Below are 16106 nucleotides of genomic sequence, written 5' to 3'. Positions count from 1 at the left end.
ACTCGCCCAATATAAGTTCCCAACCCAACTTGATTAGACAAAGGAGTGGAGCTTTCATTGGTACACGCAGCTCCTCCTACAGATATGGTTCCGCCTCAGGTGGAGAAAAGACCATATTCATACCGTAGCCAGCCTCCTCTTTGTCAGACCCATTTCAGAGAAACCGCAAAGGACTGTTTGTACCATCAAAGCTCTTTCCTCAGAAGCCTCAGCAAGGGCACCATAGGGTCAGATGCCACAAGAAGTCCTGCCCATGGCCCTGAGTCCAAGGGAGCCCAGCCCCACAGCTTCACCCCCTCCCTCTGTTGGTTGGCTTGTCTCACATGGCTTCCCTCCCTAACTCTTACTCCAGCAGTTTTCTATCCTGTAATGTATTTACTCTGAACTTTCAGAGGGGACAACTGATCCTGTTATTAATGGCAAAAAATTGAAAAGGGGTCACATCCTCCACTGACATTCACTGCTTATGTGAAGGGTTCAGGAAAGAAAACCTGATATAACCCAAACATTACTACTGCCAGCGGGGACACACAGTTTAAAAGGGCATCCCTTTTAATCTCAAGATGGCATCCAGCAGCAAAGCCTGTGGGGAAATCATTCTTTCTTACGCTCTCTCACTTCTGACTCAGGTACCCTATGATGACTTGCGTTACCTGTTTGGTGAGATCATGTACGGTGGCCATATCACAGATGACTGGGACAGGAGACTCTGCAGAACCTATTTAGAGGAATTCATTAGGCCAGAAATGCTGGAAGGAGAGCTGTCCCTGGCCCCAGGGTTCCCACTCCCAGGCAACATGGACTACAGTGGCTATCATCAGGTAAGAAACTGCTGTGTTTGCAGCAATGTGACAGTCATGGAGGCACCAAGAATTCCTCCTGACTGATGTGCACAACTCAGCATGCACATGCGCACTCTGGGAGCCAGGGAAGAGGCCCTCAGAGAGCTAAGTCTGAGTATATTTCAACCTCACTCTCTGCCCCAAGATTACAGTGCTCAACCCAAGAGACTCAGGATTTCCAGCCTCAAATTAAAGATGAAATTGAGCTTGGAGATCTTTGTAACCTTGATGTTTGATTTCATAGTTCTACTTGTCAATCTTCCCTACAAATAACATCTGGGGCAGTTATCTACTTGTTTTGATTCAAGATGTTGACAAAAAACAATCTTAATGGGGGAAATTCTCAGGTAGCAATTTAGAGACGTCTGCATAAACTTTATCATTATCATCATTGAAAGTGATCTTGTAGCCAGGTCACTTACTCCTCCTATTTCCTGTTGACAGCTATTGACAGAGGCATGAACCCACATCAGGGAAAGTCATTCTCCTTAAGATTTCTAACTAGCATTTCCGGTTTTCCTGTGCTATTAGCGCAGTTATTTTTAAAGCATCCCGTTCTCTTTTTAACCTGCCATGAGAAATCTACTGAGAGACTGTTTTTTGTGGGGGAGGAAAAAAGATTTTTAGATTTTTCAGCATTCTCAAAAGAACTAAAACTTACCAACATTTATAGCAAATTTGAGAGGAAACAGTTGTCATAGAAACTTAAGCTTTTAATTCATAAAACTTAAAGAGTCGTAACCATAGACGTCATTTGATCCAGAAGAGTCATACCTGTGAGAAGAAATTCAAAAGGGGGAGACTCATGAGAAATGAGCAAGTTTCACACCTTGAGAGGCTTTGCCCAGGCTCCCAGTCCAGAGCATCCCCTGGTGCCTGCAGACCCCCCTGCCAGGGCAGCATCTGTGAGGAGGCTTGGTTGGGTCTTGGGTCTCACAGTAATCTGACTTCCACATATCCAACTGGCTGAGACGGAAGCCCTTCCTGGTGCTTCCCTGAAGTCTGCCAAATCAGAGGTGGTTCTCGGGCACCTGCCAAGGGCCCAGGGATGGGCTGGAGGAAGTGTAAAGCTAAAAACTCAGCTTGGAAGAATGAGCAGCATTTAAACTAGTCACAACACCAAGAAGCCTCAAAGGCCCCTACGGGAGCTTAACTTGGAAGATAGCTTCTTGGGGTTATAAAACAAACTGTGAATGGGTATGAATAGCAATCAGTGAGGAAAGTGGCCTCCATAAGCTGGGTAAGACTCTTAGGCTGACTAACCATGGCTACCAGAATTAACGAGAGATGCATTTAGGCAGCACGTGTTTTAAAATGCTTCAACTCCAATTTCAGAATTTTTTTGTTTTGCTTTGTTTGTTTGTTTGTTTTTGGAGTGTAAGCCCTTCAGTTTGCAAGTAAACTGTCTGCTTCCTCCAGCCCTGTCTCATGCTCATTTTGTACGGGAGTTGTGGGGAACTGGTCCCGTGTGAGGAGAAAATGGTGCTGAGTGGAAACCGTGCCTGGTGTGTGAAGTAGACGGCGATCCACCAGCAGGATGGTGTGTGGTTCTATGTCCCACAGAGGATCTGGCCCAGGGTGTGAGACAAGTTGGTTACTCTGGCCGATCTTGCCTTTGGTTTCAGTATATTGATGCTGAGCTGCCCCCTGAGTCTCCCTACCTCTACGGCCTCCACCCAAACGCAGAGATCGGCTTCCTGACCCAGACATCGGAAAAGCTCTTCCGAACCGTGCTGGAGATGCAACCTCGGGACAGCCAGGCCGGAGATGGAGCTGGCAGCACAAGGGAAGAAAAGGTGAGTGTGGCTTGCAATAGTTTAGGGAACCCAAGGCTTGCAAGTAGATGCCTTTCTGCTAATATCATCCGTAGTGGTAGTGTGACTAATATACACAAACCAGCTTAGATGCTCGCCTGCCCCAACAATCCCTCTCTCCCTACTTCAGCCCATCCCTGAGCCTCCGATTAAATCAGAGGAAGTCCTTGCCTTTGTGTTCTGCCAGTTCAAAGTCAGATTTTTGGTTTTTGTGCAGAAATAAGGGAAGGTCAGGGCTAAGCAGGAAGGGCTTGGGAGCTTTGATAGCAACTTCCAGATTCTTTGGCAAAGTAAATAATGATGCTGCAGAGTTGGCTGTAAAACCCCTCTCCACTCAGTTACTAACCAATAAGAAAAGCGATACTATCTCAGTGACATCTAAGGCAAGCAAAATGTCATTTTCCACAACGCTAAGGGTTTTCAAATGTGATGGGCCACAGTTGTGAGACCTAAAACAGAAGGCCTAGTTATCTCTGTTGGTAAAGGTCGAGTTGGTAGAACAATTTGACAAGAGCTGCCAAAGTTCAAAGTGTTCCTATTTTCCACTCATGATTCTATTTCGTAGAAACCACCCAGCGAAAGCACCAGAGTACACAGATTTTATGATGTTTTTACATTTATTTATTGCAGAATTTTTATGCTGAGGAAATGGTGAATAAAACAATTACAAGTAGAAGAATAAATTGGGTACATTGAAAGGGTGAAATAATACACTTTAAATGAAGAAAGCAATTTCATATGTAGCAACAGAAGGCTTTACTCCACATTTATAGGGAAGCCAGTCGCAATAGCACACACCTTTAATCCCAGAACTGGGGAGGCAGAAGCAGGCAGATCTCAGTAAGTTCAAAGCCAACCTAGCATACATCGCAAATTCAGGTACAAAGTAGGACCCTGTATCAATAAGTAAATCAATAATAAAAGATTTATAGGGATAGGCCTGGATTCAATCCCCAGTACTGAGGAGAAGAAAAGATTAGTGTGTGTGTGTGTGTGTGTGTGTGTGTGTGTGTGTGTGTGTGGTAGACAGAGGGAGAGAAACTGATAGGCAATGGTAGTGGTTGGATAGGTGACGAATGCATAAATAATAATGGTTGAGTGAATGTGGCTGGCTGGATGATGACTAAGAAGAGAAACTGTTCTGTACATTGAAGAAAATGTGCAAACATTGGCAACTTTACAGTATTTTCTGTCTTAAGAAGAAAAGATTCTAGAAGGCCTTTTCCCCCTGATATTTCTGGTAAATGTGTATTACTTTCTCAAAAAGAAGGAAAAGCAGAGGTGTTGCTTATGGCAATGAAGTTGACCTCACTCCTTGGAAGGCACCCCTTCTCTTTGAAGGACTCCAAGGCCCCCTGAGAAAAGGAGAGTCCTCTCTGTCTCTGCCCAGCTTCTCCCCATCCCCAGCTCCTTCCCAGGCCTTCACATCCTCCTGACTTGACAAGAGACAGGAGAGAACTCAGTGTCCCCATCCTTGTGTATTTTGGAGTAATGCCTCTAGACCATCTCGTCATCTCATTGTGAGTCACAGCCAAATGGCCGCTCACTGATACAGGACTGTACATGCTGAGGACTGAGAGAAATATAATATAAATTTAGCCATTTGTCTTCGGCTCTGGCAGCAGCTTTCAGGTACCATTAAAATTCCATTCTACTTTTTGCTATGATAGCAACCAGAGACCCATTGGCGTAGGATGATGGGCTCTTTTTTTTTTCCCTCCTACCATCAGCTCTTTTTCTGGGGAATGGATTGTGTGTTCGCAGTTCAAGGCAAGGTGTATATTAATCATCCTTTACATTAATATAGTCCTTTAAAGCTTTCAGATGCCACAACATCCATCAGCTCATTTGATTTGATCTTCAAGTCAACCCTTGGAGTTGGGGGAAGGGAGCCAACCAAGAAAGGCTCTAGTGGATGTGCTTACAGATGAAAACCTGAAGCCTAACTCACTTGCTTGCATCCCATGAAAACAGGGTTAACTCAGTCAGGGCTTCTTGGTTGTTAGCAATAGGTACAGATCTAGCTAAACTAAGCAAAACCTAGTTTCCTGTCAGATGAACCAATCAAAGGAAAGGCAAAGACAAGTGGCTCCAGGGTCTCAGTGGAAGAAGCCTGCAGGGTCCTTCAGGATCCCTCCCTCCTCCCACTGGCTTTAAACTTTCATGCTCCTGAGAATATAATCTGATCCTTACTTGAGTAAGGAGAAGCTTGCACCAGCAACTCTCCAGAAAGATGGAGAAGACATTTCCCAAAGAAAGAGGTCTGCTCTGGAGGGAGGGATGGAGATGTCGAAATGAACGAAGTACGGATAGGCACAGGCCTCTAGAGCTCAGCTCTTACATCGTGGAAAGGCTAGTGTGTGCTCACCTGCTCACACCTTCTGGCTCCCTCCACTCTACTCTGCTGGCCATATGGCCATGACGTGTGCATAGCTTCACTTGTCTTTCTCTGCTAACAAACCTCCCAGGCTCACTCATTTCCTCCAAAAGAGCAGGCTCAGCCTCCAAGTGCTTGCCTCCAAATAACCCACAGTCTTTGTACCTCCGTTTCAATTTCCCAGGGTTACTCTAGCTCCTCGGGCCTAATGAGCTGGTAGTTTGTAAAGGAACAGGAATTGTGGGAAGGTGTTTAAGTGACAGATGACCATACCACTTTCAGAATTCACAAATTAAAAAAAAAAAACTAACAGTATCACTGCATGGAAATACAGAACAGAAGGAAGTGAAGGGAATCCCCCAATATCCATGCCCCTCCCTGTAAATGCCAAAGTCCCAAATGCCTTATGTCAATGGCTTAGTATCAGCATGTAAGCTCTGCACATCCTCTGGTATACCATTACACAGTGCTGGGCCTTATGCATTGCTAGGAAAGTGCTTTACTAAGGTATAGTTTATGCCTTATGTCACCACTAGATTAGTTATAATGCCTAAAGTTGTGCAAATAGTTATACTGTGTTGTTTAAGGAATAATGACAAGATATGTTTGGATTTTGATCCCTGGTCGGCTGGATCTGAGGATGTCAGAACCACTGACTTGGAGAGCTGTCGATATGTGCTTGTGTGCTTTAGCCCCACATGGCCCACAAGGGGCATCTGAGGCCAAAGATCCACTTTAGTTCCTATAGCTAATCAGGTCAGCTTGTGAGTTTTTCAATGTTAATTTTTAGAATTCTTTTCAGGCTGGTCACACAAGTCACAGGGATTGGCCAGCCTCTGGAAAGAAGTGTCCTGAGGTCATTCCTCAATCCTGGCTTAGCTGACCCAAGCAAGCAAGCCACTGTGTGATGAGAGGAAAGGCAGCAGGTGGTAGGTGACCATCATGTAGTGTCCATTATAGGGGGATAAAATCCCTTGAATGTTTTTTTAAGTATTATATTAATTCTTAGAGATTTTCATACAATGTATTTTGATCATATTTACCCCCTACTACTTTCTGGAACTCAACCCAGATTTGGAACTCCATCTCCGTATACCCTAAGCATCATGGGTTTTGTTGCTTCTGTCATGGTTGGTTTTTAATAATCACCTCATGTAGGGCTGGGAGTGGACTGGCTTCATCATTTGCAGGTCTTTTGCAAGCAACCACAGCTGCTACAAATTTAAAAATACAACAGTCCTGCCATGTCCTGACACTGTTTTGCTTAGGTCCTCGCCAGCTTCCAGCTATTACAATCTTTACCCCCTTTCCTGTCATGCTCCTGATCCCTGCGGTGGAGTGATATAGATGCCCCACGTGTGACTGAGCGCATCACAGTCACTGACTGGTCTTGAATTTCTACATTAACCCTCATCCGCTGCACAAAGCAGCTTCTCTGAGGAGGTTGAAGAGCTTCACTCACCCGTGGGCAGAGAGACGTGAATTTAGAAGGTAGTTTGATAGTACAGCCATGTTAAATTAATTAATAAAAATAGGGGCCTACTACCCCTGGGGCTTTTGAGCTCCCCACCCAAAAGAATCTGATTCATATAACCTGAGTAAAGAGAAGCATACACCCAGAAAGATGGGTAAGACATTTCCCAAAGAAGAAAGAGGTCTGCTCTGGAGGGAGGGATGGAGATCTCAAAGTTAGCAAAGCCGGATTTACCATACGAGGCCAGTGTTTCCATGGAGTCCCTTCTTAGCTCTGTGTTTTCTGTCATGGAACAGGTCAAAGCCTTTCTGGAAGAAATACTGGATCGGGTGACAGATGAATTTAACATCCCAGAGCTAATGGCTAAGGTGGAGGAACGCACCCCCTACATTGTAGTTGCCCTCCAGGAGTGTGAACGCATGAACATCCTGACCAGAGAGATCCAGCGCTCGCTAAGAGAGCTGCATCTTGGTTTACAGGTGAGTGAGAGGGACATAGCTGGAGGACATGGCTGGATCCGACAGGGACAGAGTGACAGACAACAAAGGGCTGGGGCACTGAAGGGCAACTGCTCCAAAGCCACAGAAATACCTGAACGGTGTCACTCCACAGAAGCCAGACTAGCTATGCAGATGTCTGAAAGAAGGACCATTGTATTCGTCCCTGTTCAATAGTCTTCTATGTATGTGAATGATGACATGCATGCGTCTACACTGACATCATTAGTAAAAGAGTTATAATCTCTGGTGGGAGGAGCAGCTCAGTGGTAGAGCTTGTCCAGCATGCACAAGGCCCTGGGTTTGATCCCCAGTATCTCAGAATGTGCCTATAATCCAGAAACTTGTAGCTTACATCGAAAGCTTAGTCAAGCCCTCAAAGTCCACTCTAGTCCAATGTCTAGTTTTGGAAGTTATACAATGATGGCACTGTGTGTGTGTGTGTGTGTGTGTGTGTGTGTGTGTGTGTGTGTGTGTGTGTGTGTGTGTGTGTAAACAAACTACCAAGCAGTAAAAAAATCTAGAGTTAGACGAAATGGGTAAGCCTGGGCTGTTGAGGGCAGGCAGCATTTGATGGCTTCCAAATTCCATGCCAGCATATAATCAGATACGCTGATGGATGTGAAGCAGCCCCTTGCCTCTCGTACTTTGCACCTCATCTATACAGTAGCAATTCTCTTGAGTAGGTTTGCTGCCGTCATAGCCTACTGAAGCCTGCGATTTGGCACAGGCTGTACCCGTTTGACTTCTAATATGTTCATTCATTTTTCTTCTAAGAACCTTCACTGTGCCTCTGTGTAGTCAGTCATGAAGAATGCCTGGGCAGAGATAGGGAAGCAGTGTGGAGTTTCTCTCCCTCAGTTTAGCTCCCACAGTGTTGATCTGTGGGCAGATCTCAACACTCTGTGGGGAAGGACACAAAGATGCTGACGTGGATGCTTGCCTTCCCTGCAAGACAGCCTGATAGAAGGTTCATGAGCAGATGCTAGAGGAGGAAGCAGAAAGAGGCCCATGAGATAGGAGAGGAAGGCACAGAGAGGCCTTTGAGGAAGGGTGAACAGGTATACTGAAGGACAAAATAACAGAGCTGCTAGAGACCACAGCAGAGGACCTAAGAGCCTGTTCTAAAAGTCCATCTGCTGTGCCAGAAGCAAACATTTCACATGTTTGATAAACTTCTAGAATGTGATGGAACAACAACCTAGAAGTGAGGAACCTGTATGACCTGGAGGGTATTTTCCAGTCAGTCCTCTTGGGAAACAGTTTCATGTGGATGGTTCCCAGAGTGGCCTGGTCAAAAGACTCATGTAACACATTCTCCTATCTCCATCTGCATCTACCAGTCTGGTTGTCCTCCCTGATGACCTCAAGGTGAGGCCTTGTTAACAGCACCAGATGACCCTGGGAGTGAGTACAGCTTCCATGGAGGAGGGAAGGCAGAAGGAAGCCAAAGCAGGGAAAGCATTTAGGCTTAGAGAAGAGAGGAGCAGCAGAGGAAGGAAACCCCAAGAGGAAAGCTGCAACAGGAGGGCCTCCCATAAGGATGTACACCAGAACCTGCTAGATGGACCAGTGGGGAACTCTGCTTCAAGCTAAGCAGGGGCTTAGGTGACCTGACAACCTAGCAGGGACAAGAAGAGCTAATGCTGCTAACATTTCCCCTTTGTTCCTTACCCCTTCTCCACAGTCACTTCATGACTTGAGGCTACTGCTGGCTCAGTGTAGGAAAAAGTGGGTGTCTCCAGCCTCCCGGCACTTAAGTCAAGCCAACTGTTATCCCAAACTAGGCAGCACAGTCACAAAATGCCTGACCCTTTGAGTTATTCACCAAACACCCTCAGCCGTATGATAAAAACGTTTCTGTTCCCAGTAAATCAGGACTGGCTGTAAGACCACCTATACCAAAAGTCCTAGCTGAGCTATGAGATACAGCCCTGCAGGTCTGTAACAGCTCAAAGCACAAAACATGCAGACGGGGGGGGGGAAGGGGGCGAAGGAAGAAATCTGGGGGAAAGCCAGCTGGCCACAGACGTGTCCCACAGAGAGAATTTCTCTTGAGAATTCACCAACATGAGACACCTGGCTCTCGGTCTTTCTAGGTGTTCTGATTCCCATTAGCCAGATGCACTAAAGCCTGATCTACAAAATTCCTAAACGCTGATTTTTTGGGGGGGGAGGGGAAGCATTATAATTAGTTGTAATTTTCCAAGGAGCATACACTGATATAAAGAAGACTAGAAAATTCTCTTCCTACAGAGGTACACATGAGAATCCAAGTTTTTAGACCTGTCCAATACAGTAGATACTAAAGTAAAGGGCACATCAGATTTCAAAGATAAAAGACCAAAAGCTGTAAAATGTGTCATTAAAAATTTGATTGTGGGGCTGGAGAGATGGCTCAACAGTTAAGACCACTGGCTGTTCTTCCAGAGATCATGAGTTCAATTCCCAGCAACCACATGGTGGCTCACAACCATCTGTAATGGGATCTGATGCCCACTTCTGGTGTGTCTGAAGTCAGTGACAGTGTACCCACATATATGAAATAAATAAATAAATCTTTAAAAAATTTTTTGATTGTATATCCAAATGTTTTCTATTTTAGGTATATGGCATTAAAAAGGAGGCATTAGGAAAATTAGACTCACCTCTTCCATGGTTTGAAACACAGCTGCCGGAAAATCTTGGAATCCCAATGGGCCTCGTCTCCCTTGGCAAACCCGGCATCAGGCATGCCTGGAACCTCTCATTGTTCAAATAATTGATGACCTTAGTTGTTTCTCCCTGTGCTTTATTTTTTTTCTAAGTCTGCCCCCTTGTTCAAATGCAAAGGCTGCCTGGCCGATGTTGGGTCTTGACTCCTGCACACTGTTGACTTCAGATCAATTCCTGAGGAACATCTTGCTCTGACTCTTTGACCATCCTAGGCCTGATGCCTTTGGCTATCTCCTTCTCTACCAGAGATTCAGACGAGCTGGCCACTGCCCACCTCAGTCTGGAAGCCACCGTGGAAGATGTGGGACCCTTACCATTCTATTTCCTTCCCATCTCCTGCTTTCCTGGTGATGTGTGTGAATGAAAGCCAGGGCCAGGGAGGATGATGTGTGTACTTGTCTACAATCCCAGCACTGGAGAGGCAAGATTACAAATTCAAGGCCAGTTTGAACTATGGAGTGAAACTCTATTTCTAAACACTAAGGATAGGAGAGATAGCTCAGTGATGCAGGGCTTTACCTACAATGTGTGAAAGCACAGGCTCAAGCCCCAGGATTGGCTGGGGTGGGGTGGGGTGAGGTACAGCTGGCTACAAAGACCATTTTCCTGAGAATGGAGAGAGAGCGGACCTTGAGCCCTCAGATGGATGGAGCATGAAGCCCTGAAGGGACGTGTCCTCTCCAGCCTGTCCTCTTTGGACTCAATGTCTCTGCTGCCTTGTGAGCACAGCCTGGCTGCCAATGACCTTCCAGATGGAGGTTTCTAGGCTTGCCTACCTCCTCCCTTACCTTTGGTCTGACTTCAGCCTATGAATCTAGCTTCTAACACACTGTGACTCAAAGGAACGAGAGTCTATAGGGAGAAATAAGGTTTTCACTCTATTGTATCAAAGAAAGATTATGAAAGCATTTATTTATAGGGATGAATAAAATAGATAAGGTCACAGACATGCTGCCTTCACCATACCTGGAAAAGGTGCCACATGGACTGCAGTGTTCTCCCAGTTTCCCATGCGTGTGGAAACCAAGGAAGTGTGTCACAGGTCTGGGAGTATTTTAAAGTTTTTTGGGTTTTTTTTTGTTTGTTTGTTTTGTTTTTTTGTTTTTTTGTTTTTTTGCCCATGTGAGCAGGTATGTTTAGAAAGTAATCAGTGCTGCTCAAACCCAGGCTAGGGAAAGTTAGGAGACCATTTCTTTACTGTATCACAGTTTTTAAGAAGAGCCCTAGTAGGGGCTGCTGACAGCCCATCCATTAAGAGCACATGTTGTTCTTGTAGAGGGCCCAAGTTTGGCTCTCAGAACCTATGGTGGGCTATAACTTCAGCTCCAGGCAGCAAACACCCCCCTTTTGACCCCTGCAGAGACTGCATGCAGACATGCAAACATTCACATAGACACATTGCGCATACACATGATTTAAAAAATGAAAACGGGCCCTGGTGATCAGAGTTTGGCCCTAGTCTCTTCCTATCCACCTACAGCAGCTGTAACATAACATTCTACAGTCTCCATCAATGGAAAATTTGCCTTTTCACTCAGAGTAGGAACAGTCTGAGAACCCAATTTCATACCCAGGCTTACCCTCTACATCTCTGCTGTACAGAACAGACCAGGACATCAGCTCTACCCCATTCTCCTACCTTTCCTCAGCCCCTTTATGTATTACATATTCACAAATGCTCTGGGTATCCAGGAGACCCAGCTGAAATTTTACCCCTCCTGACAAATGAGAAGACCAGCATCCTTCTCTTCCCTGTTATGCCATGTGACTTCCTTACCCTCACTTGGACTAGGATGTAAGTCGAAGCAAAAGAACTATGCATGTTGAAGCTTCTCTGATGCTCGGAACATCCATGTCTGACTGACCACATATGGCTAATGGGTACATGCAATGCTGCCAATAGGACTTGGAAAGTGTTAGCCCATGAAAGGGTTGTTGACTTTGCCAGAGCTACCATGGGAGCTTTCAGTATCCAGGCCCAGTAACTGCACTGGAATTCGGCTGCATCTGTGCTGCCACTGCTTTGTGGAGCAGCAATGCATTGCAGCAGCAGCAGCTTTCTCATTATTACTGCCCTTGTGCAGCTGTGGGTACTAGGTAGGTTCTAAAGCACCAGCCTTCATTAGACAAATTCTGCAAAGCAAATACAAGACAGAACCACACTAGCAGCCTGCACCGCTGGAGTCAGCTCCTGTCTGAGTCAGAAGACACAAAGGGCAGTGCTCCCTGAGACTTCTGCCTCCTTAACTCCTTTTCTTCCCTTTGGTCTTTAGGGGGAGCTGACCATGACCAGCGAGATGGAGAACTTACAGAATGCCCTATACCTAGATGTGGTCCCAGAGCCCTGGGCCAGGAGAGCCTACCCTTCCACAGCAGGCCTTGCAGCCTGGTTTCTGGACCTGCTTAACAGAATCAAAGAGCTAGAGACCTGGACAGGGGACTTCGTGATGCCCTCAACTGTGTGGCTGACGGGCTTCTTCAACCCCCAGTCCTTCCTGACTGCCATTATGCAGTCCATGGCTCGCAAGAATGAATGGCCACTAGACCAGATGGCCCTGCAATGTGATGTGACAAAGAAGAACAGAGAGGAGTTCCGGAGCCCTCCTCGGGAAGGGGCCTACATCTATGGGCTCTTCATGGAAGGCGCCTGCTGGGACACACAGGTATAGTCTGCAGACAAGCCAGATGACACCTTGGGGTGGGCTTGATGACATGCACATTGACTGTCCGGTGCAGTGCTCTGGAATCTTTTTACCTAGGTGCCCTTTCTCTCCTTGAGAGCTTTTTTTAAACCTACCCAAGAGCAAAGGCTCAGAAGAGGGAGAAGAGTGTGCTGAAAATGAGACCCATGCCACCATGCTAGCTGGATCTGACCTTTGCACCTCCATTTATTAATCATGTGGCTATGGTCTAGTGTTTCCTCTCAAGAACCCCATTGACCAAACTGCAAAATGGGAGAACGGCCACTTGTGAAATCAAATGGGTTTCCATGTAAGAGAACTGGACTGCATCTGGTCCGCAGACAGCTGACATAGATTCCATGGTACTGATTGTTGGCCTTTTTGCTCGGATGGGAAGATATTCTGGGACTCAGAAGCCCAGGAACCACACACATCTGAGGGGAGAAGCTGGCCCAATGGAAAGGTATCCCAAGACACTGGGGTGCAGGAACTACACAGCTCTGAGGTGGGACAATGTCCCAGTGGAAAGGCATCCTGAGACAGGTGAGCCCAGGGACCAAATGGCTCTGAGGAAGCCTCAGCAGAGGCAGTCCAGATCCTGGGGGAAGGGAAACCCCGGCTGAGGAGCTCAGGAGACTCAGTCCTGCTGCTGCTTCCCCTCTCTTCAGTGCTGATCTTCCTCCAATGAGACTCACAGCAGGCAGCAAATCTCAAAAGATCAGAGGCTCCAGAGGATGGAGGGGTGGATGCAGGAGGGTTGCCTATGCTCCAGGAGCGGGCAACAGGGAATTGGACAAAGTGCAGTGATTATTATATAGGGGTTCTTGGAGGGTGGAGCTTTCTAAGAGCTTTCCAGGATGAGCACTGGTAGGATTTCAAGTCCTGAGCTTGGGGGAACTCAGGGATTGGTGCGTTTTGTTCAGATGTTTTGCCTGAAATTAGCATACTCTTGGGAGGGTCCTGTTAAGGGGCTAGAGATGACCTTTATGACAGTTAGGTCTGGGGAATGGCCTGCTGCTGCAGCTCTTCAGGCAGGGCCCTGGCCACTTTCCTGCCTTGAGGGTTTATAAAGTTTACAAAGGGAGTCCACCTCTGCGAAAGCCTTTCCCGAAGCGTAGGTGGTGTGAATATCTAACATTGGTGGCAACTGGTAATGGGCACCTCTTTCTGGAGGAATGAATATAATCCGAAACTAATATTATTAATCCTTAAGAACACTGACCCATTAACTTTTAAAGGGCTGGCTTTATGGTACGTTAAAAACAGCCTAAGTTTGGCCTGCTCATCCTCAGCTTGAACGTTCTGTCCTGTGGACAAACGGCAGTCCCTCTGTTCACTAGTTTCTATTCTCCACCATGACTCTGAAAGAACTAGAAAAGCAAATCATTTTAATACATTTCATGAAAATAAACCAAATTATTCTGTTCATTAAAAAGGGCAGGTCAGAGGCACATGGTAAAGGGATCAGCAGACCCAAAAGGTCCAAGGGGCGCTTCATGAAGCACTCAGCACCACCTGTGGTAAGGAAGAGTCCTGTGGTTGGAGAGAGTTTGGGACAGCAGCAGGTTAAGTGTCTTCCGAAAACTCGAGAAAGTCACACCTTCATTGTGCTTGCTGCAAGTCCAAGTTTATCTGGCTAACAACTCTTTTGTTCTGAGAACATCTTAGAATCCGTAGTCTTTATAGCCAATTAGATAGTGGTCTTTGATAAGTCTATTGAGCCCTCCCAGAAAACCATAAGACAACCCAATCTGAAAAGTTACGAAATAGCAAAGACCCACCTTGTCCCCAGTTACTGGAGTGGAAAAAAGTACCTCCTTACAAAAAGGTGAAATGCCCCAGAGGTAACAAAATATCAAAGAGGTAGCAACTGTGTGTAGCTATAACCTCAAATCTAAAAAGCATGTGCTGGCAGAAATTGCATTCCCTCCCCTGTCTAGAGCTCTAACATGGCATCCACCACATACTTGCCCTTCATATTCTGATAAAATGGATATATGAAAGAGGGAGAATCCATCTGAAAATAGATTAATCTGTACAGGATAGATAACCTTTAGAGCTCAACATCAGCAATTGACTTTAAAGCTAGTTGTAATATCACATGCTTATAATCCTAGCACTCAGGAAGCTGGCAGAAGAATGAGTTTAAGTACAGCCTCAGTTACACAGCAAGACTTCCCTTTCAAATAAATGAAGAAACAAAAGAGATGATTTATGTTAAGCACAAAGACATGTATTTTTAAAGTAGGAGAGAGTTTCCATTGTAGGTTATTGGGAGAACCCTGAAGAGTGGGAGGGTTCGGCCAGAACCTGGGGAATGCTGGCTGCCTGGACTCTGGGACTAAAGTGGCTCTCTTCACATTCTTGTTCTTAGGCTGGGATCATTGCGGAGGCGAAACTGAAGGACCTGACACCCCCCATGCCTGTGATGTTCCTCAAGGCCATTCCGGCAGAGAAGCAAGATTGCCGAAGCATCTATGCTTGTCCTGTGTACAAGACTTGTCAACGGGGACCCACGTACGTGTGGACTTTTAATCTGAAGACTAAAGAAAACCCTTCCAAGTGGGTTCTGGCTGGTGTTGCCTTGCTTCTCCAGATTTAGCATCTTTAAGAGACCCTGGGAGAAGAAAGGAGGGTCACTCACAGCTCCCTGACAGGCAAGCGGGTGATTTCTTAGAAGAAATCATAGGCATTAAACCTCTGTAGAATTTCTCTAGAGGACTGGGAGCGCCTCAAGTGAGGCTGAGTTCTTAGAGTCAGCCCAGAAATAGTGGGGGAAACTTTGAGTAGTAAATTTCTCAAATAAAGTGGTTTACCCAACTATTCTAAGATCTGCTGTCTTAAATAATGGTAAAGAGAACAAGACGAGCTGGTAATGACCACAGACCTTGTTACACAGCGCAGTCCTGGACCTTTGTGCTCCAGCTCCCAGACACCTCCCACGGACAGGCAGTTCCCATCGATTGTAATCTGCATGACATCACTGCTTGGGAAACACTGCCCGGTTTAGAAGTCTTAGTGTTACAACACTAGCATTTCTCTGTAAACAGTCAGAGTAAGTACCCAAGGCTTCACAAGCCACATTCTTGGCTAGAAACCCTGTATATGGCTGCAGCCTAGACATGTAACCAAGTGGGTGTGGCTGCATTCCAGTAAGACTCTAACAAGATCACCTCTGTGGTAGCGGCTGTCATATGGCACCTGTCACAGTGGTCTGTGATTAAGTCATGCATCTATCAAATAACCTTCCTACTCAGTTTGCTGAGGATACATCTGTAAGCATGCAAGCAGATCCCATTAGCTTTGCTATTCTGAACACTCCTCATGAGACCCCAAGGAGAGGCTTAGACCATGAAGCTACTCACCTGAAACTTTCCAGATTTCCCACTGTGCACACCTCCACTGGATACTAAATGGCTGTGCAGTTTTGATGGGTTTGACACACTCTGTCAAGTGACTCTGGTAAAGAAGGTCAGGAGGAGCGGGGATCATCCTTCCTCTTTCTTCATACCCTTGCAGCAGTATTTAATTTCTATTAGACAGTGCCTCATGAGATACAAGAGGACTTGTCAGAGCAAAGCTGGAATCCTACTTTATATAGTTTCTGACTCAACTTGGTAAGGTTTAAAAAAAAAATGGGAAAGGGGAATTCTTTAGGGAAGAAGAAGGTGGTAATCCAGAAGATGGAGGGAAGTAGATAAAACAA

At 46.0% G+C, this 16106-nt stretch overlaps 1 protein-coding gene across 9 annotated transcripts in view; it reads left to right on the top strand.

Moving 5' to 3' along the window:
- Positions 1-15229, top strand: part of Dnah9 (dynein, axonemal, heavy chain 9) — a 367182-nt gene extending 351953 nt beyond the window's left edge. For 7 of the 9 annotated variants that reach the window (XM_039087294.2, XM_039087292.2, XM_039087293.2 and 4 more), the window contains 5 exons: positions 630-821; positions 2468-2638; positions 6804-6986; positions 11993-12382; positions 14775-15223. In XM_039087294.2, the coding sequence (XP_038943222.1) occupies positions 630-821; positions 2468-2638; positions 6804-6986; positions 11993-12382; positions 14775-15002 (1164 nt within the window). In that variant the 3' untranslated portion in view covers positions 15003-15223. Of the gene's footprint in view, positions 1-629; positions 822-2467; positions 2639-6803; positions 6987-11992; positions 12383-14774 lie in introns of those variants that run through there. The other 2 variants (NM_001427097.1, XM_017597645.3) reach the window with 2 other exon arrangements.
- The last annotated feature ends 877 nt before the right edge of the window (positions 15230-16106 follow it).

Source organism: Rattus norvegicus, chromosome 10 (genome assembly GCF_036323735.1).
Source record: "Rattus norvegicus strain BN/NHsdMcwi chromosome 10, GRCr8, whole genome shotgun sequence".
Taxonomy (NCBI): Eukaryota; Metazoa; Chordata; class Mammalia; order Rodentia; family Muridae; genus Rattus; species Rattus norvegicus.
This window is presented reverse-complemented; position numbering and strand designations above follow the sequence as displayed.